Below are 20,710 nucleotides of genomic sequence, written 5' to 3' on the forward strand. Positions count from 1 at the left end.
CTCCGGGGCGGGGCCACGTGCCGGGGGTGGAGCTTCCACCCTCCGGGGGCGAGGCCTCCCCATCTTTGCTGGCTCCTGACGGGGCCCCAGGCCCCGTCAGAGACTGGCAAAAAAGCTGGGGGGCGCGCCAGCGCTGGAGGGCCCCCTGGAGGGCCCCAGCAACAGCACCGGGCCCAGAGGCCCCCTGCCACCCTCGGAGCCCTCCTGGAGGGCCCCGGAGATGGCAGCGGGCCCCCCAGAGGCCTCCTGCTGCCCTCGGAGCCCTCCTGGAGGGCCCCGGAGATGGCAGCGGGCCTCCTAGAGGCCTGCCGCCGTTGCCGCCGCGGCCAAAAAAATGGAGGTGCCCATAGCCCCAGAGGCCGCTATGGGCGCAGCCATTTTTTCGCCCAAAATGGCAGCGCCCAGAGCGGCGAAAAGCCGTGACGGGTGGCTGCCACGGCGGCGGCAGCAACAGCAGCCAGGGGCCAGTCGCCAGGCCTCTGCGGGCCGCATCTGGCCCGTGGGCCAGAGATTGCCGACCCCTGCCCTAGACTGTCCCTGGCAAGCATTCTCCCGAAGGAAATACAATAGCTTGGCAGGCACCTTTTGCTGTTCAACCATTTATAAGAGACTGTTCATAGGCAAAGCAAGCCTCAACTGATTAACTCTATGAGGAAGGGCACTGATGCCCTTATTGCAAAGGATCAAAGATTTTGCCCAGAGGCACAGAACAGGTGTGTTGAATGCGCACAACATAAAATGTGCCCACACCCTGAAACATCAATTCACTCGCCTCCAGCCAGGAATGTTGCATGCAACCAAAGCACCATCTTCTCTGTTGACTCAGCAGGCAAAGGCATTGGCAAATGATGCAGCAAGCATCCAGCCAGACCTGCAACCTACCTGGGCAAACATGGGGCAAAAAGTCATACCTGAGCAGGATGAGTATAAGGCATAAGATGTGTATCTTTGTGTGTTGCGTGCCTTCGAGTCATTTCCAACTTATGGCGACAGACCTAGCACAAGGTCTTCTAGGGGAAATTTGTTCAGAGGGGGTTTGCCATTGCCTTCCCCTGAGGCTGAGAGCATGCGAATTGCCCAAGGTCTCCAGAGTCATAGTCCAATACTCGAACCTTCCCCCCAAATACTAGCATTGCAGTTGAGCATTTAGAAATACGAAGACCTAGTTGCGCTAGACTGGTAAATCAGTACCTTGCAGCACCTTTGAAACTGAAAGAAAGAGTACTGCATCATCCAAAATCCATTTCAAACCATATGCTGGGAGATTCAGTCCAGGAAATAAACTCTAAATTCCATTTGCAAAATGAAAGGCAACAATCTTTGAGATCCAGGTTGTCTCAAAAGAAAGTGGTTGGTAGCATGAACTTTTGTAGACTCGAGCCGACTTTCTCAGATGCATGTTTAGAAATGCAGCTTAGGCATGCAAAGCAAAGGAAAATCCATTCGTTTCCAACTTTTGAGAAGGAACCTAGAGTGAAGGTTAGACCAGAAACTCCCTTTCCAACCTGCTATATGATATGCAAGGATTTTTTGTTTTATTTCTCACACACACGCCCCATTGCCTTGAAGCTTTCCATCCTGTCATTCCTCCCTTGCAGTTGCCAGCCCAGGTATGAGTTCGCCACCGCAAAGAGAATTGAACCACTGTTGCAGAAGGAGAGGTAGGAGCCTCAGGTGGAAAACGCGCCAGCCCTGCCAAACCCGCGTTCCACAGCGCTGAGATATTCCCTCGGTTTTCCCTCCTACATCATCATTAAGCAGAAAACTTTCATGCACAGGGATCAGCAGCCTGCCTCCTTCTCAAAAGTCCCCCTATTATTATATTTGGAGTGCCTGCATTGCAAAGAACAAAAGATCATTGTGGTTACTTGGAGGTTTGTTTTGCAGCATCCAGGCAACTATTGTTCTTTACTTTTTTTGAGGGGGGGGAAACTACTCCACACTGACCTCTCCTTCCTCCACCATCATAAAACTGCTTTGTTGTTGTTGTTTTTAAAGGATACAGCAAATACACATCATATTTATTCCCCTTCCTTCTTTCTGGATGCATCTACACTGATAAAATAATGCAATTCCACACCACTGCTTCAAGCTCACACTACCAACTTCTTTCTTTCAGTGCTACACGATCCCTTTGCATACTGATTTTCCCGACTAACGCGGCTAGGTCTTTGTATTTCTAAGTGCTGTGGCTCCATCCCATGGAATCCTGGGATTTGTAGTTTGACAAGGCCATGAGCCTTCTCTGCCAATGAGTGCCGGTGCCTCGCAAAACTACAAACCCCAGGATTATGTAGAACCTTGAGCCTTGATGCCCAGGTTTCAGTGGTGGCCAGGAATACATTTGCAAAGCTAAGTCTAGTGTATCAGCTGCATCTCTGCAGGGCGCACCTACACTGCAGAACAAATGCAGTTTGATACCGCTTTACGTGTTGCATGTACATCGTATGTAATCCTGGGATTTTTAGTTTTACACGGTCTTTACTTTTCTCTGCCCAAGTGAGCTGGTGCCTCACCAAACTACGAATCCTAGGATTCTGTAGGAAGCAGCCATGGCAACTAAAGTGGCATTACACTGCTTTATATCTGCTGTGTAGATGCATACTTGATTTGATTTATAAGCCATTTTGCATTAAGGTATGCAAAAATACATTCCCACAAGCAGCCCAGACCTCCCCCCCCAATACCTCTGCTTTCTTCTGCAGTCCCTCTCAATATGGCGACAAGAAGTGACAGACATCACTTCCCGTTCCCATTTTGAGAAGGACCACAGAGGGAAACAAAAGTATTTGGAGCCGAAGGCTTTCATGGCCAGCATCCATCATTTTTTGTGGGTTTTTCAGGCTATGTATCCATGTTCTAGAAGAATTTCTTCCTGACGTTTCGCCAGCATCTGTGGCTTTGGCATCTTCAGAGAATGAAGAAAGAAAAACATCAAGTATAAACTCTTCTAGAACATAGCCACATAGCCTGAAAAACCCACAAAAAACTATAAATATATTTGGGCTTGCTTTGCTGGAATGTGGCCTGCAGGAGGGGGACACTGGTCCTTAGTCCCCATATAGTTGCCCACTCCAATGGATAAATAGCTTGGACTGTATATAGTTCCAGAATGCTGGCTATCACAGAGCTATTCCGAAAGGAGTTCACAGAAATGGAACCAAGGTCAGAGGAAAATAATCCTCCTCAATCCCTTTGGATCCTCGCCGTTCGAACCTGGAAAAATCCAACCCGGTTGCATGAATAACTCAGGCATAAGTGTGTGGCCACAGTCAAAGAACAGAATATTTGCAGTGAGCCAAATTCATGGGGCCGTCAGCTGGCACGATCCGACTGGCATCCCAAGGTTACTTTTTGTGCCTGGCATCAACATTCATGGGGCATGAGGTCTAAAAATAGAGGCAAAGAAATGGCCGCCGCAAGAAAGGACTGGAAGATAATTCCATAATTACTTCAAGTTGAAAAGCTGCATATTAAAATGGGGCATGACTCAACGCACAAGTACAATCGGCAAAGTTACTAATCCTCTGTCTTCCCACGTTTTCAGATGCTTTTTTAAAAGTCCTGGTTTCTCTCTCCTCCTCCCGCTTTCCTCCATCGTCATCGCATTGCTTCGAGTTTCTGCAGACCAAGTTCAACATGCAAAAGGAGTTTGCACTCCATTAATTCAGCAGGAAATGATTTAATGGAATAATTGGTCAGCAATTCTGCTCTGAGTTTTAGCCCAAGTTTGAAAAGAGCTCTCAAAAGCAATGAACCTGTTTGGGGAAACAGAGTTCAGGACTTTGGACAGGTCCTTTAAAAGTTGAGACTAAAAGTGCTCCTACGTTATCTTGGGATTTGTAGTTTTGGGAGGCAGAGAAGGCTACAGATCCCAGGATTCCATAGGGTGGCATTACAGCACTTCAAGTGGTATCAAGCTGCATTACTTCTACAATGTAGATGCACCCTATAAGACAAAATGGATCCCCCACCTTCACAGAAACAGACATCCTCGCTGCATCTAGCACCATACTCTCAACACTATCCATACCACATGGATTCAGGTAGGACTTTTTCCAACTATGTCTGTCAAGCTTTGAACCCATGACCTGCTTCATGCAAAGCTGTTCATGAACTATGACTCCCTAAAGCCTGAAGAAAGAGACTGATGGATGCTTACCAAAGGTTAATGGTCAGCAACCCAACCCAGCACTGTCTGCCCAGCATGGCAAGAATTCATGGAATAATCCCATTTGACACCACTTTAACTGCCCTGGCTCAATGCTATGGAATTCTAGGAATTATAGTTTGGTGAGATATTTAGCCTTCTCTGTCAAAGAGCTCTGGTGCCACAACAAGCTACAGTTCCCAGGATTCCCTATCACTGAGCCAGAGCAGTTAAATCAGTGTCAAACTGGATTATTTCTTCAGTGTGGACCAAAGGAAGCTATTCAATCCAAACAACACTCTTCTCTCCATTTGCCCTGAGTATCCAACAATGCACCCAAAGGCATATTTTTCTCCCAGAGAGCCTCACTTCTGCAAAGGAATCCCACTCCCTAAATGACGAAGCCATTTCCTGGGACTTGAACACAGAACTTTCCACCTTCAAAAGTCCCTTAGAAATTACTCCGGTTTGAAATGCAAAGCATGGTTTTCAAGGTGCACTCTCTTATCTGAAGCCGTGCAAGAAAAAAAGCCAAGCCTCCAGAGAAGGTCAAAGTCAACTCATGCATTCGGTTGTGCACTCAGAGCACATACCAAGGCAATTTGCTCCTCTTGGCATGCCCAGTGTGGAAACCAGAAGCATGAATGCCCAAGGCCACCTCTGCGCATGTTTGCACCACATGGAGACTAGCTCTCAACCTATCTGAAGGAGACAGAAACAGAAACAGAGCTTATATCAACACTACATTGTATACATAGTTTCCTTGCAATGTCTGTCCAAACAAATGGGCCAGAATCCTGTTGTAGTCTTACACATGAGTAGAAGTGGCTGGACATTTTGGTCCACTGCACAACAACCAAGGCTATGCAAGTGGAGTTACACATGAGGGCCACTACACTATGATGCACCACATCTGCAATGTGCTTGTGCCTTCTCTTGTGCTTTTGTGGTTTGTTGCTGTTGTGCACCTTCAAGTCACTGCAAACTTATGGCAACTCTAATGAGAACCTATCATACAGTTTCCTAGATAAGATGCATTCAGTGAAGGTTTTCCCTTGCTTTCCTCTGAGGCTGAGAGAGTGTGATTTGCCCATGGTCACCCAATGGATTTCTGTAGCCAAGCAGCGATTCGAAACCCAGTCCTAATCCAACACTCACACCATTACACCAGGCCAGCTTTCCAGCCAATTGAACAATATCACAGCCCAACACAAGAGTTGCATAAAGCAATTAAAGTGGCACTCCATATGCAGAAATTTATTCTACATCATCTGGATATGGGAATATTGTTATTTTTTAAAAAGAGAGAGCTTCCTTCTTTGGAATAACAGCTCGTAAAATGAATCAGGCGGAGGGGTGGGCATTGGCGCAGAGGACGGGCAAGAGGGGCTTTTTGCTGTGTTTGTCGCAGGAAACATCTAATTGAGGCAATTTTGACAATAGATAATAATTTGACTATAAACGCCGTGGAATGCAGCAACTGCTTATTCTGGCAAAGAGAAGCAGGCCTCTCTGTGAAGCGGCTGCCAAGGAAAACGGCCCTCCCACTCGCACTGGGGCCATTGCTAAGCAGCTCTGGCAAACCACATGCTTAACGCCCGGGATTGCTGAGCACCCAACATTTCAGCTCCGGTCGCCAGACAAAAAACCACCCTTTTTCTGGAGGCTTCGGAGCCCGCGGCCACAGACGGAGGTGCCAGGGCAGAGAACAAGCACATCAGGTCTCAACGCCTTTTTCAGGCCTCCCCATGCTCTCAAAATAAAAGGAACTTCCTTCAGTTCCGGTGAGCTATTCCATTGGCAGACACAGACATATCTCATCCGCACTGGAGAAACAATCCAGTTTGACACCACTTTGACTGCCATGGTTCAATGCAATAGAAATCCTGGGGTTTGCAGTTTCATGAGACATTTAGCCTTCACTCTCAGAGAGCTCTGGTGCCACAACAAACTACAGTTCCCAAAATCCCATAGCATAGCATCAGACAGCTCTTGTGCCCTATGAATGTGGGAGTGAATCATAATTTCTGCATTTCTCCATTCCCATCCCATAACTTTGGACAAGACACATGCTCTCAGCCTCAGGAGAAGGCCGTGGCAAACCTCCTCTGAACAAATCTTGCCAAGAAAATCCCATGATAGGGTTGTCCTAAGTCAGAAACAACTTGAAGGCATACAACAGCAACAAAAACAACTTGCCCCAGGGCATACTATCATATCAGGTATTCAGAGCTCAGAAAAGTTACTTATTTGGGAATGACAACTCACAAGACTTCCCAGAATTTGGTTGCGACAGAGTTTGGGAAATGATCTCTTCCTAGATTACAATTCCCAGAATCCCCTTGCCAAGTGACAAGGCTAGATGGCTGAAGGTTATGAAAGCAGGTTTAGTCATGCAGTGTCCTTGCAGATTGTTGAGCATTGTGCATGGACTCTGTGCATGGTCACACACCATGCACCAATGCATAATGCAGATTTGGTTGTGCAAGGAGACATCACGCAAACAAGGCATAACACCTTGAGTGTAAAGATACATCACATCTCAATGTGAGATCCCATCCTATGTCTCCCTGGTGATGCCAGGAACCAAAGTGGGGGTTTCCAACATGAAAAACAGACATTCTTTGTCACAGAAACATGCCCATTTCCATGAAAGAAAAAGAGACGCAGAGGTTAGAAATGATGGAGAAAAACCCACAAGCCATCAGTCAGTTGGGCCACATGAGAAGGGAAGGCAGAGAAAGACAAGGAAAATCATGCAACCACATTCTGGAGCCTTTGTTCCACTGCATCACCCATCATCCTCCCTCATCCCCATAAAATACTTCTCCCAAGCTTGGAGACGACTCCGCTCACTTTTGCTCTCAGCAAGAAAGCAGATGACCCCTACCTACCCAGTCCATAAAATAAAATGTAATCCTTTTAATATATATCATAGTATCATAGAGTTGGAAGAGATCCCAAAGACTATCCAGTCCAACCCTCCTCCATGCACAGTAAAAAAAGCCCACGACAGATAGCCATCCAGCCTCTGTTTAGAAACATTATATTATTATATATATTTCTTTTTCCTCCCTATTTTCTCTCCTAGCAAGTGGACAGATATTTATTTAGGAGCCCGTCTGTGTTGTGACAGCGTCCTCCGCGGAGATGAATGCCTCAAACCCTCCACATTTTTGAGTCGTTCAGTCATGCATTTTTGTTATTGTTGAAAGTGGTGCGAAATGGCACGGCCCGAGTGCGAGTCCTTGGTGGTCTTCTCAGAGAACCGGGCTAAAAAGCCACCTCCTTTGTTCCTGGGGAGAATGCAGTCCAGTAGGTCATTCAGAAGGGAAAATAAAAGAGAGAGACAGACAGAGAGAGAGAGATTGAGGTTGGCTGAAACCAACAACTGGGAGGCAGCAGAAGGGAAGAGACATGAAATATTTCAGGCCTTGAGCGCATCCATGGGCAGAGGCAGGTGGTAAATTATTATTATTATTGTCATTATTATTACATGTGGACCCATTTTATGGTCCACAAAGGTTTGGATAGCCTCACAGCACATGCAAGAGCATCCAAGTGAAATCTTGCTAGGTATCTTGTTTCTTAAAACTGGAGGAATTCATTCTTGACAATGGGAGATCTCCATTTGGAAATCTGCAGTGGGCGCAAAATCAGCCACAAGCATGCACACTTATTTCTAGCTTTGGCCTGCATTCTTCATGGTGGCTTTTGGTAGTCTAAGGATGCATCCGCACTGTCAAGACAATGCAGTTTAAGTGCTTCGCCAAACTACAAATCCCAAGATTCTGTAGGATGGCACCGTGGCTGTTAAAGTAGTGTCAAACTGCATTACCTGTACAGTATAGATGCACCCCAAATGTGAAGTTGTCCATCTCTGGCTCAGTGTTTTTCGACTTGAACTCCCGAAATCTCTAGCTGGCTAAGGGCAGGAGATCATTATGTGGATTTGTTGGGAGGAAGTTTATTGTATGTTATTATGTTATGTTGTTATATTATTATGCTGTATGTTTTAGTGATGTACACCGCCTTGATCTTTTGAGGTAAAGGGTCAAGGGGTAAAAATATGCTATTATTATTATCAAAGGTGTAGCGACACTGAAAGCCACCTTCTCTAAGCTAATTTGTATGCTGCTTTTCCCCCAAAACCTAGACACGGAGCAGGTTACAACCTAAAAGAACAACACAATAAAAAACATTCACAAGTGATGCATTAAAACAGAATTAAATGATCGTTTCAAGGTGATCGAAGTGGCTTTTCCTCGTCTTCATCCTAACAACAACCCTGTGAGGTAGGGTCAGGAGGAACAGACCTCCATCTGAACTTAAACCACTAGATGACAACCCAGCTTTGGATATTCTCCTTCTCCTTAGGCGAAAAAAGGAAACCCACTCATCAGACCAGGATGTGTTTGCTAATAAATCTCCAAAAGGGCAAAAGGATAGGAGGAAGAGGTCAAGGCGCCTATTTATAAATGGCGATGGGGCACAAGGTCCGAAATGCATAGAGCGGAGGCTCGCATTTCTCCAGGAAGTCCTCCAAAAATGTCATCGGAGGCTGTCCTGAGAAGAGGGCAGGACAGGAGGGAAATGTATGTCCAATTTGGCCAGCAGCAAAAGGTTAGCAGGGCTCTCACATTGCTTGGAAAAACACAAGGGGCTCGCCACTTGCCTTGGCATACAGAGTCGCCCAGGCTGGGCAAAGCTGTTTCTGCAGCCCCCAATGGGCCCTCCAAAAAGGGAATGAACTGCCTCCTTTAAAGCATCCAGGAATGCCTAAATTGTTGTTGTTATTATTATTATTAGCAATAGCAAGTACATTTCTATACCGCTTACCGATGTACTGTAAGCTACTTGTACCCAATAAGCTGGGTATTCATTTTAGCGACCTACAGAAGGATGCCAGGCTGAGTCGACCCTGAGCCCCATTATAATTATTATTATTATTTAATGTGGGCCCTTGGTGTCTGCTGGGGTTTGGTTCCAGGACTTCCTGTGGATACCAAAATCTGCGGGTGCTCAAGTCCCATTAAATGCAATGGCACAGGCAAATAGCGTCCCTTAGATTAAATGGCAAAATCAAGGTTCACCTTTCAAGTTTTGGGTTTTCCGGAATATTTTCAAACGGTGGATGGTTGAAACTGTGGATAAAGAAAACCCCATTGATATGACTGTATCTCACTTCTTTTTCCCCAGAGCTGAGACTCAAAGCCTACAAATGTCCTACAGGCACCTTGGAAGCTAAGCAGGGTCAGCCTTGGTTCGTCCTTCAATGGGAGACTGCCAAAGAGTACCAGGCACTGCAAGCTACATTTCAGAGGAAGGGACTGTCAAAACCTGGCCTAAGAAAACCTTATGACACTTATAGGGTCGCCATGAGAACCAGCGTGACGTAGTGGTTTGAGTGCCAGACTTTGACTCTGGAGACCAGGGTTTGGTTGCCAGTTTGGCCATAAAACCCACTGGATGTCCATGGGCAAGAAGTCACACTCTCTCAGCCTCAGGGGAAGGCAATGGCAAGCCTCCTCTGAAGAAATCTTGCCAAGAACCTCATGATGGCTTTACCTTAGGGTTGCCATAAGTCAGAAACAACTTGCCAGCACAAGAGCAACATATCTCTGAAAAAGTGACCCATCATCCCCATTCATAAATTAAAAGGAAGACTTTCCAAACCCTCAAAAAGCCCTTATAAGAAGAGAACACGTGCAAATCCTATAGAAAAGAAGCTTTCAAACCCTCCAATAAGGGACACTGCATATAGGAGACAGCTGGCAACCCTCTCCCTGTGACGCAAAAACCATACAAAGGTGATGGAAAACTGAACTACAGCTGGCCCTCCGTATTCACAGATTTGCATGCATGGATTCAACCATCCACAGACTAAAAATATCCAATGATGATGATAATAACAATAAGGCTATGATAAGAAAAAACATTGCACCAAGCTTTTCCACTCTTTTCCTTACTCCAAAGGAGGAGAAAAGGTGTCAAAGAAAGAGCATGACATTAAAATCTGTTGCAACAACATAAAGACAGAAGCTGACAGATTATGGCTGGGCTACAAAATGCAAATCAAAGCCTTGCACCAAATGGAGCTCCAGTGGTCTTTAGAGGTTTAAAGATGCCAAACTACAGGGAGCTACACCAAACTCTTCCCCTTCTTCTTCTTCTTCTTCTTCTTTTCCTTCTCCTTTTCTTATAGGCAGCTTTCCCCACCAATCCCCAAATCCAGCCAGAAACTCCAGCCCACTTTGAAGGAGGGGAGTGAGGGATGGATGGAGGGCATTGAGAGAGAGAGAGAGGGAGAAAGAGAGAAAGAAAGAAAGAGAGGAGCCACATTGTTTGGGAGGCACCAATTGTTGCAAATGCCATCAGCCACATTCCTCCCTGGTCTGCCTGAATTCATTGAGGAGACCCCCAAAAAGGGGGGAGAAAGGAGGTTGGAAAGGGGGGCAGGTTGATCTTTTCACCCAAAGACTCTCTGCCCAGACTATTTTGGGGGGAGAAAGCCCTCTCCAAGTTTGCACCAAGGAGTTGCTCCAAAAAAAAGTTGGCACACACTAGATAAATAGATAGGTAGGTAGTCTATTTGGGGGGAGGAAAACTCCAGACATGCAAATAGGAGAAATGCATTTGTAAAAGTGGAGGGAGGGGATTAAGAAAGTGTTGGCAAAAAAGGAAGCAAGTGGCCCAGAGCTCAGCCCCCAACTGGGGTCTTCTTCCACTTGGTTCAATGGGATTTCACCCACCAGCTCCCTCCCCCCCCCCTTTGCAAGCAACAACTTGAGAAAGCATGAAAAAGGAGGAGGAGGAGAAAGAAGAGAGGAGTGAGAAGAGTGTTGGGGGGAGGACAAATCTTTGCTTCCAGCCCCCCTCCTCCTCCCTTTTCCCCTCCATCTTTTCTTTTTTTCCCCTTTAAAAAGAGGAGGAAGGAAAGAGGGGAGGGATGCCCCTGCCTGCTGGGCCCTTGTTGCCTTACTCCCGAGGAGACCCAGCCGAGGCTTAAGGCCAGGGAGGGAGAGGGAGGGAGGGGCCCCAGAGAGGCTGAGCCCAAGGGGCAGCCAAGCAGAGTTGGGACTCTCTTCTTGGCTCCGGAGGGAAAGCAAAGCAGCGCAACAAAGGTCCCCTCCTCAAAAGACCAACAACACAACGACACCCGGCACTTGCTTTGCCTTGCCTTGCCTTCTTTCTCTTTCGTTCTGTCCTGCCTTCTTTTCCTTCTCTTTCTTGCCTTCCTTCTTTCTTTTCCCTCCTTCCTCCTCTTTCTTTCTTTCTTTCTTTCTTTCTTTCTTTCTTTCCTATTCTTTCCCCCCCGGGGCAGGGGACCCCCTGGCCATCCCCAGAGCCCCTCGGGGCTGCAAGAGGCCGTCCTGCAAGGGCTCCCCAGGGCTGCAGCCCCCCGGGAGAGCGGAGCCGCTGCATCTGCCAGGAGCCCCGGGGCTGGCTGACCCACCTTTGATGGCGTGGCTGGGCGCCTCGGTCTGGCTGAAGCCTTTGGCGGCGTAGAGGCGCTTGACTTCCGAGCAGCTTCGCGAGCGGGGCTCCGGCGGAGAAGAAGCAGCACCAGCCGCCGCCGCCGCCGCCGCCGCCGCCGCCAGGAGCCCCAGGGCCAGCAGCCAGAGGCCCCCGAGAGGCCGAGGCCCAGGAGGCCCGCAGCCCCAGCAGCAGGGCATGCTCCTCAGGCTCAGCCGGATGGGCTCCAGCCCCGCCGGCTTCGGCTTCGGCTTCTTCTTCGGCCTCCTCCTCCTCCTCCTCCCTCCCGCCTTCGGCTCTTCTTCCAACTTCCAGGGGGAGGCTCTGCCCAAACTCTCGCCTTGCCTTTTTGCCTTCTTTCCTTCCTTCCTTCCTTCTTTCTTTCTTTCTTTTTCTCCTTCCTTCCTTTTCCCTTTCTTTCTTTTTCTTTCTTTCTTCCTCCTGTCTTTCCTTCCTTCGATCACAATGATCCTTGCCAAGCCCCCGGAGCTCTGGATCTCCCCAAAGCAGGAGGCACCCGACCGGGAACCCACGCCTCCTTCTTTCCCTCCTCCTCCTCCTCCTCCTCCTCCTCTTCCTCCTCCTCCTCCTTCTTTTCCAAGCGCGGGAGGCAAGGAAGGAGGCAGGCAGACAGGCAAGTAAGCCAGCCCCCTCGGCCTTCCTCCTCCTCCTCCTCCTCTGACACGGAAAAGGCCAGCAACGCGCCTTCACACGTGACGCCGCCCGACACGCATCTTGCAGCGAGGCACTCGCCTTCCTTGGGCTTTCCATGTCGAGGAGGCAGTCGGGAGAGAGACTCTGGCCGCAGCCCCTTTGAGGCTCACGGGGAGAGAGAGAAGTTGGCAGCAGGAGCTTCCTAGACTTAACCTCTCCTTCCTCCGATGCATTGAGGTGCATTAGTAATAGTAATCATTAATACTAATAGTAATGATAATAATTAGAGAGATCCTGAACGACAAGAGTTGGCAGCAGAAGCTTTCCTAGACTCAAGTCTCCTTCCTGAGAGGCATCTGAGGAAGGAGGAGACCCATGTCTAGGAAAGCTCCTGCTGCCAACTTCTTTAGCTCTTGAGTCAGCCTTGGTTCAATTGGGAAACCCATTGGGCAAGAAGTCACACTCTCTCAGCCTCAGGGCAAAGGCAAACCTCCTCTCCACAAATCTGGCCAAGGATTGCCTGAGGGTTGGAAGCCATTTGTGTCTGTTTAAAAAACAAAAGGAAGCGATAAAACCTCTATCAAAAAGGAATGAGGATCGGAGGATGCCAAGTCCCTTTAAAACAATGCAGCCATTCCCAGAGGAAATGCCTTTTTGAGAGCCAAGGCGTTCCTGTCTCTAGATAAAACCAATGTTCACTTTTACACATCTGGGGCTTTCCAGAGGTTTAGCAAGGCATCCTAATCTGCAGCCAAGGTGTTTGCAACATATTGGGCCTGATCTTCAGGAATCTGCAAATGGAATAAAGCACAGGATCTCTCCTTATGATCTGGGGTTGTTAAAAGGCACTGGATCCACTTTGGAGTAGTGCTTTGTGCATTGTGAGTCTAGAGTTCAGAGTTCAAATCCTGACTCAGCCATAAAAACCAAAGGCTGGCCTTGAGCAAGTCTCTCAGACTCAATAAGGAGGTAAGGGGGAAACCCCTCTGAGTAAACCCTGCCAAGAAAATCCCATCATGATGATGATGATGATGATGATATGAATCATAGAATCCTAGAGTTGGAAGAGACCCCAAGGGCCCTGATCCAGTCCAACCCCATTCTGCCATGCAGGAACTCTCCATCAAAGCATCCCCATTGACAGATGGCCATCCAGGCTCTGCTTAAAGACCTCCAAGGAAGGAGATTTATTTGTCTAAGTTTATCTTATGGCCTCTTTAAGTCAGGAATGACTTGAAGGCAAGGCTTGGTAGGACTGGAGGTAAGAAACTCCAAAGTCCCCCCAGCATTGCGTTGTTAAAAAAGGCTAACTTCAGTCTAGTATCAAACTCCATGCATGGCCTATAACAAGAAGAAGAAGAAGAAGAGGAACCCTCTCCAAGTTCGATCGATTTAATCTTGCAGTGAGAAGCATGAGATGGAGCTGTGGTTTTGGAGGGGGACGAAGAAGGCGGCTGGCTGGCGCAAGGGTGTTAGGGCCTTCCATTGTTGTCCTCCGGAAAATTTGGTCGGTGGGGACAAATTGAGCTTCAAGTTCTCATGAAGTTAAGGCCGCGAGGGCCTTCCTTCCATGGAGGGCCGAGGGAGGAGGGGAAAGGGGCCTTTAAGCCCTGCCAAATTTGAGTGACACCTGCTTTCTCATATAGCCCCACCAGCTCCGCTTTTCTTCGGAAGGACAATGCCAACGTTCAAGGGAGCCCACCGGGGAGTACTCCGTTTTCTCATTCCAAAAGAGAAGAGGAGGAGATAAGAAGAAAAGGGGGGTCCGAGAGGAGAAAGAGCAGGCTGCAAGGCAGAGAAAGCCAGAAAGCAGGCAAGGGGTGCAGGCCCTTCGGTGGTATTCAGGGCTTAAACCCATGAGAGGTACCAGATTGTCCAGAAAAAAGGCACTAAATATGTTGGGGTTTGCAATATAATGGTTTGAGTATTGGGCTACGACTCTGGAGACTAGGGTTCAATTCCCCACTCAACCATTGAGTGATCTTGGGCAAGTCACACTCTCTCAGCCTCAAAGGCAGGCCATGGCAAACCTCCTCTATACCAATCTTGCCAAGAAAACCCCATGATACAATCTAGGGTTGCCATAAGTCAGGAATGACTTGAAGGCACACAACAACAATGTTTTGGGGTCTGGGTGGATTTTAAAAGGTCATCAAGGTGAGAAAAATACACCCTGCAGAAGCCAAAGAGGGAGACTCCAGGATAAGTAAAATGGCTCCCACAGACTGACCATGCGCGCATTGCATGAGCCAATGTGCCTCGGTTGGAGCACTGGAGTGGGATTTGGAGTAGCAACTGGTGGCTTTAACATTTTTGTAAATGGTAAATCTACTCTAGATTTTATTCCAAATGTCAAAGGAGCTGCCAGTGGGTAGAGAACAGAGAGAAGCAACTGAACTTCCTGCAGGAGGGAGTCCCAAAGCCTGGGAGCATCCACCAAGAAGGCCCTTTCATGCATCCTCTCCAAGTTTAACCTGTGATAGTTGCTGGAATGGAAAGGAAGGCCTTCCCCTAAGACCTTAAAAGTCAGGCAGGCTCATGCAGGGAGATTTAGGGCCCAAACGGACAGGCCAAAATAAAGCTGCTTCGGGTCACTTTGGAGGTATGCTGTTTAAATGACACACGCATTTTAAAAGAGGACTGGAGCGTGGCTTTGGCACGGCTTACGGCTTCTTAGGACGCATGTATCATTTAAACAGCTTACCTCCAAAGTGACCTGAAGCAGATTTATTTTGCCCTGTCTGTTCAGATAGATGAAGAGCTTTAAAGGACACAGCCAGCACTTTCAATTCTGCCTGCCACTGGCTAACTCCCCTGTTGAAACGGCTTCGGCCTAAGTATCATGCTTTTCCACTTCCATGATCCAGAAGTTGCAGGGCTCGGGAACAGCGGATAAGAAAGAAACATCCAGCCACTCCAGCATTGGACCAGTCAGGGTTTTTCATCCTAGGCTACTCCACAGGGTTGCAAGGATCAAATGGGGCTGAAAAGAGCATTGCAGGCTGGTTCCTGAGCTCCCTGGAGGAAAGGCAGATTGGAGACATGCATGAATGGAACGTAGACACCTTGCAAAGGAGAGGCAAACAAGAAGCACCATGTTCTCTCTCTTCCCTCCTTCTTGCGCCTGAATTTCCTCCAGTGAGCTTTGGAAGGAAACAATGCTGGCTGGCTCAGCAGGAATGCCTGTGGCCATTTTCAACCCTGTTGGTGCCATTTTGTTCAGGGATTATGCCACACGGAGCAGCTGTTCCCAGGCTCCTCCTGCTTCTGGGTGGCCGCACATCCACCACACATCTTCCTCAGCACATGGCCTTCCTGATGAACCAGCTGATCCAGGAAAAGAGAAGTCCTGAGGACCTGCCAGAGTCTGGAGAGAAGGCGTTATAAGAAAGTACCTTCCCTATGATGCATTGTAGGACCTTTGAGACTAACTGAAAGAAAGAAAATGGCAGCATGAGCTTGCATACATTTAAGTCTACTTCCTCGGATGCACCAAATGCGTAAGGTTGCTGCGGCCCCAATCTGGCTGAAGAAGGGGTGGCTGCATGCCACTCCTTAGGCACTGTATGTACAGCCCCTAAGACTGCATCTCTAGTAAAGAATTAATGCAGGTTGGCACCACTTTAACTGCCCTGGCTCAATGCTATCTGAATCTTGTTCTTCCTGGAGGCTTGAGCAAAAGCAAACTGCTGCAACCACCCTGAGTTTCCTTTTCTTTACTATCGCACCATCTTGACCACACTCTGCTGTTGCATGGCCACATGTGTCTTGGTTTTCGTCTGTGAAATGCTGGAAGGCATGCCCTGAAAGAAATATTTTTTGGCTGCAATACACCAGGCTCATTTGTGGAATTAAACCATTCTGAGGTTTTGCTCTGTCCTTCCCCGCAGGTAAAAAGCCTTCCACATCAGACACAAACCGCATCTTTTTTTAGGCCAGTCGAGATGACCAAGGGGCAGTGCAGGAATCCCGAGAGGCCCGGCATAGGTAAAGTGATACCGTTTACCAGGTCACCTTTTGTCATAAGGAGATTACAAAAGCTCTGGAGTTATAAAGAAAGCGGCTGTGGCCAGCATTCTTGATAGTCCACAGAAGTCGCTCCAACAGAAAGTATCGCCTTACCTAACTTGCTGGGTCGGCTTCCAATACAGAGATTGCTCTCATTCCCATTGCAGAGCTTTTGAAAATACTTCTGTAAAAGAAAGTATTTCTGTCATTTATTTACTTCCATCCCATCTTTTAGTAGATCCAGTAAGGTGTAGTGGTTGGAATGTTGGATTAGAGATCAGGGTTCGAATCACCACTCAGCCATGGAGATCCATTGGCTTGTGCAATTCTCTCAGCCTCTGAGGAAGGCATTATCCTGCAACAGGGTCACTATAAGTCAGAAATGTCATCAAAAATCCTGCAATAGGGTCACCATGCATCAGAAATGACTCCAAGGCCCATAACAATGCTCACTACTCAAACCACTACATCGTGCTGGGTCTGTGGAAATGGAATAAGGGGCATTTAATCTATCCTAATTGCTTCTACCCAGAAAATGGAAGCAGAGCAGAGTGGAAGGGGAGTCCTGCAGCCAGGATGATTGGGAATGAAGAAGGAAACGTGTGTGTGCTACAATCGCCTTTCTTTCAGTTGGTTTCAAAGGTGCTACAATATCCCTTTCTAGACTAACAGGGCCATGGCTTTGAATTCTAAGGAAACATCTAAACCTCTCAAAGAGTCTTTGCAACATGAAGCAACAAATCAATTAGGGCTTGGAAAGTGTAGCAAGCTACTACTTTGCTAGATGATCGGCACACAGTCCTTTCCATTTGCCTACCCAAACTAGAGAATTTGCACCCTCAACTCTTGCCTGAAGAGGACCCATGAAAACTGGTGCTTAGGAGCTAAATCTTGAGATCCAGCAACCTTAACAACAGTTAAAGCAGGATCAAACTGCAGTATGGTTACGCCCTGAAACTTATGCTCAGGCTACATCCACACTGCCAAAACAACCCAGTTTGGCACTGCTTTAACTGCCATTGCTCAAGGCTATGGGATTCTGGGAATGGTAGTTTGTTCCAGAACCAGAGCAGAATTCAGAATTCCATAGGCTTGACTAACAGCCATTAAAGCAGTGTCATGCCGGATTATTTCTACAGTGTGGATGCAGCCTGAGGCCCTGAGATCTTGGAGTCCTAACTGTGCAGGAAAATCTATTCCTCATAGAAACAGATCCCCCCAAAATAAATAAATAAAGTCTCCTGGGGGTCCTTTAAAAGAGTCCGACCACAGCTGCTCAGGTGGTAATCCGAGGAACTTGGTTGGAAAGACCAGCAGCCTCTGAAGGAGTTCCAGTACAAGTGATGAATGCAGGAATCATGTTGACACACTCCACTGGATCTTTCCCTCTCCCTGGGTCCTTCCTTCACACACACCCTGCAAGAAAGTGCCAGTTTTAATGCACCCGGACGCCAGGGTTAAGGCGGGCGCTTTGATCTATTTTTCTACAGTGACCCAGATCAATTTTCATCCACCTCGGCCAGCCCCAGATCAAAGCAGCAATGCGCAGAGGAGCAAAGGAAAAGGAGAAGGGGAAAAATAGGAGGAGGAGAGAGAAAACTTTTTGCCGTACTCTGAAAGTGTCAGACGAACATACAATATACATGTGCGTGCCGCCGTTGCGTTGTTTGAAGTGCCCAGATAGCAAACCATGGAGGGGGAAAAGGAGGGGAAAAGCCAGGGCAAACATTGCGACAAAAAGCCTAGGACAGAAAATCAACCATGCGGCATCCAGTGAGTGAGTTGCTCAGGGTTTAGGCCAACTTACACCTCTGTGAAGTCGAAGGCTTTCATGGCCGGCATCCATAGTTTTTTGTGGGTTTTTCGGGCTATGTGGCCATGTTCTAGAAGAGTTTCTTCCTGATGTTTTACAGCATCTGTGGCTGGCATCTTCAGAGAGCATTTACACCTGTCTACTTGACTTTTCAGTCACTGGGGAGGTCACAATCCTCCACCAGCCATGAAATGACCAAAGTCCCCACGCCTCATGCCAACACATCCATTTAGTGGACAGTGCATAAGCGTCCAGCAATGTTCCTGCGCTTTGGATGCACAGCAATGACAACATTATCTGGGACTTCCAGAGGAACACTAGAAGGTCCCAGAGGATGCCTGTGGCTGTGTGCCAAACCGATCGTTCACTGAAAGAGTGAGGAAATACTATGGCATACTATCGTAGTAGCAGTAATCTCTCTTGCTCCAGACAAGCAGACAGATAGACATGCACACATTCTCTCTCTACACAAACAACAAACTCTGTTGCAGTCGAGTGGCTCAACAAGCAGCCAAACTCTATGACAGAATTAGATTTAGACAAATGTACGAAGGAACCACAGTTGCAATGCTTATTACACCATTATGTCGCCTGGAAAAACTGTTGCGTACTTTACCTTATACCTTACCTTGTGATCAGGTAAAACAGATACACTAGCAGATGGAAAGTGCAGCTTGTGGACTACATCCAGACCCCAAATTATTTTGAGCCCCACCCCAGACCTGCAAATGCCCCCAATCTTTTGGCAAAAAAAATACCCCTGTGCCCCCAAAGCAGAATACACCATCATGATATTCACTTGCAAAAAAGGCCTCTTCTGGGTCTAAGATTATCCAGGGGCAAAAACATGGCAAAATTGTCCCCAAATTGTTTGAAGTCGGGGATGGGGTTCACCAGGGCACAAAAGTGGCCCTGCGAAGTCCCATAGAAAGCCAGTATGGGATCCCAATTCTTGGCAATTCAACACACACTCATGTAAACCGCCAAGAAGCATCTGGTCAGATTCCTGTGATACCTCCAAAACTAACCAATTTATGGCACTACAAACCCATATGGACTATCACCAAGCACCCTGGTACCTTTTCAGAAACCAGATTCTCTGGCATCTTTTCTGGCAAGCCAGGGATCCTACCAGTTTCCAAAGGAGCAGCCCTGTTAGTCTGTGGTCACAAAAAACAACAACCCAGAGTTTTCTAAGAACTTAAACACGAACCCATTTATTACAGCATGAGCTTTCAGTTCTCTACTGCTGGGGTGGGCCAAGCCTTTGGGGATTTAAAGCCGAGCCAAATATCAATAGCCTCTTTTTCTCTCTGTCTGCCTCAAGTGGGGTAGGTTTTTCGAGTCTGCATTCACTCATCTCCGTCTTTGACTTTTTCCCATCTCTCCATCCCATTGGAATGCATTTGCTAGCGAGCTCAAATTAATACAGGAACGTTTGGAATTTGCTTAAAGATGCAATCCAGATGAAGCTATTTTATGGTGTCACTCGTAAGACTTTAGGAACCCAATAGGTACCGACTCTTGGAGACTAAGCATTGGGGTCGGAGAGAGCCAAGTTGTTGTGCAGATACACAAAAAAACTCATTTTTGCACTGAGGGAAAGGTCACTCCTGCTAATCCTTCTTTTGCTGGTGGAATGTACACAACTGTCATTCTCCTTAACATCTCGAATTCAAGAGCTCCTCTGGTTTGTGTTTGCTGGGTGTTTATTTTTCCCATTTGGCCACACACTGGATACTGGTTTTATTTTATATTTTTTCAATACAGTGAGACACTGAAGGGATACAGGCTTTTAAGGTGTGTGAACCAAAGACTTTTTAACCATAGTTTGCCAAAACCTAATGACTGGTCTATAATCTGAGACAAGGGGCCCCCGGTTCTTATTCCGTCAAAACGAATCAAGGCCTTCATTTTTTAAAAAAACATCATCTGCAATTACCCAAAGAAAGAAGGAGGGAAGGAAAGAAGGAAGGAAGGAAGGAAGGAAGGAAGGAATGGTGAAGGAAATCACATCCAATTAGATCTCAGGGCGCCTCCTTAGGTCACTAGTTTTCAAGGATCAATTCTGGGTGACAGGCAAGGGTTCAAATTCTCAAGTTTTCCTGGGGTCAGCTCCAGGCAAGAGACAAGGCTGCATTGCAAACCTGAAGTCAAGGAAGGGAGCCTTCTAGCTGGCTGTGTGCATACTGCACTTTGCAAATTGTAATTGGTTTAAATCAAATGTTGCAAAGACATTTAATTCCCAGCCAGGAAAATGTGTTCTGTCTATGTCTGTGTGCACTTGAATAACAAGCTGCGAAGAATTGTGGTTGCCACTTAATCGCTTAATAACATCATGGGATCCACCGAATGACATCAGAAAGGGTCTTAGGTTTTGGCCCAGGAATTGCAGGGCCTGGAATGATCCTTCCCTGGCAACTCTACATCCAATAGATTGTGACTGGGAAGGTAGCAGAGAAGCCAGATTCGTACTTGACGCAGGGATGGAGGCTGCCAGAAATTGTGCATCAAATGCACCAAAGGAATCTGGCATCACCTTGAACTCTGACGGCAACCCTAGCTCTGCTGAGGAAACCATCATCCACAGATTCCTGTGGCTTCCTGCA

At 47.5% G+C, this 20,710-nt stretch overlaps 1 protein-coding gene across 1 annotated transcript in view; it reads right to left on the minus strand.

The window, feature by feature from the left end:
- Positions 1 to 12,202, minus strand: part of LOC149308658 (glypican-4-like) — a 58,372-nt gene extending 46,170 nt beyond the window's left edge. Inside the window, exon 1 of the mRNA XM_089536238.1 lies at positions 11,607 to 12,202. Coding sequence (XP_089392364.1) covers positions 11,607 to 11,826 — 220 coding nt within the window. The 5' untranslated portion in view covers positions 11,827 to 12,202. The remainder of the gene's footprint in view (positions 1 to 11,606) is intronic.
- Positions 12,203 to 20,710: the final 8,508 nt, after the last annotated feature.

Source organism: Sceloporus occidentalis, unplaced genomic scaffold (assembly GCF_023333645.1).
Source record: "Sceloporus occidentalis isolate IW3139 unplaced genomic scaffold, rSceOcc1.0.p SCAF_8, whole genome shotgun sequence".
Lineage (NCBI taxonomy): Eukaryota > Metazoa > Chordata > Lepidosauria > Squamata > Phrynosomatidae > Sceloporus > Sceloporus occidentalis.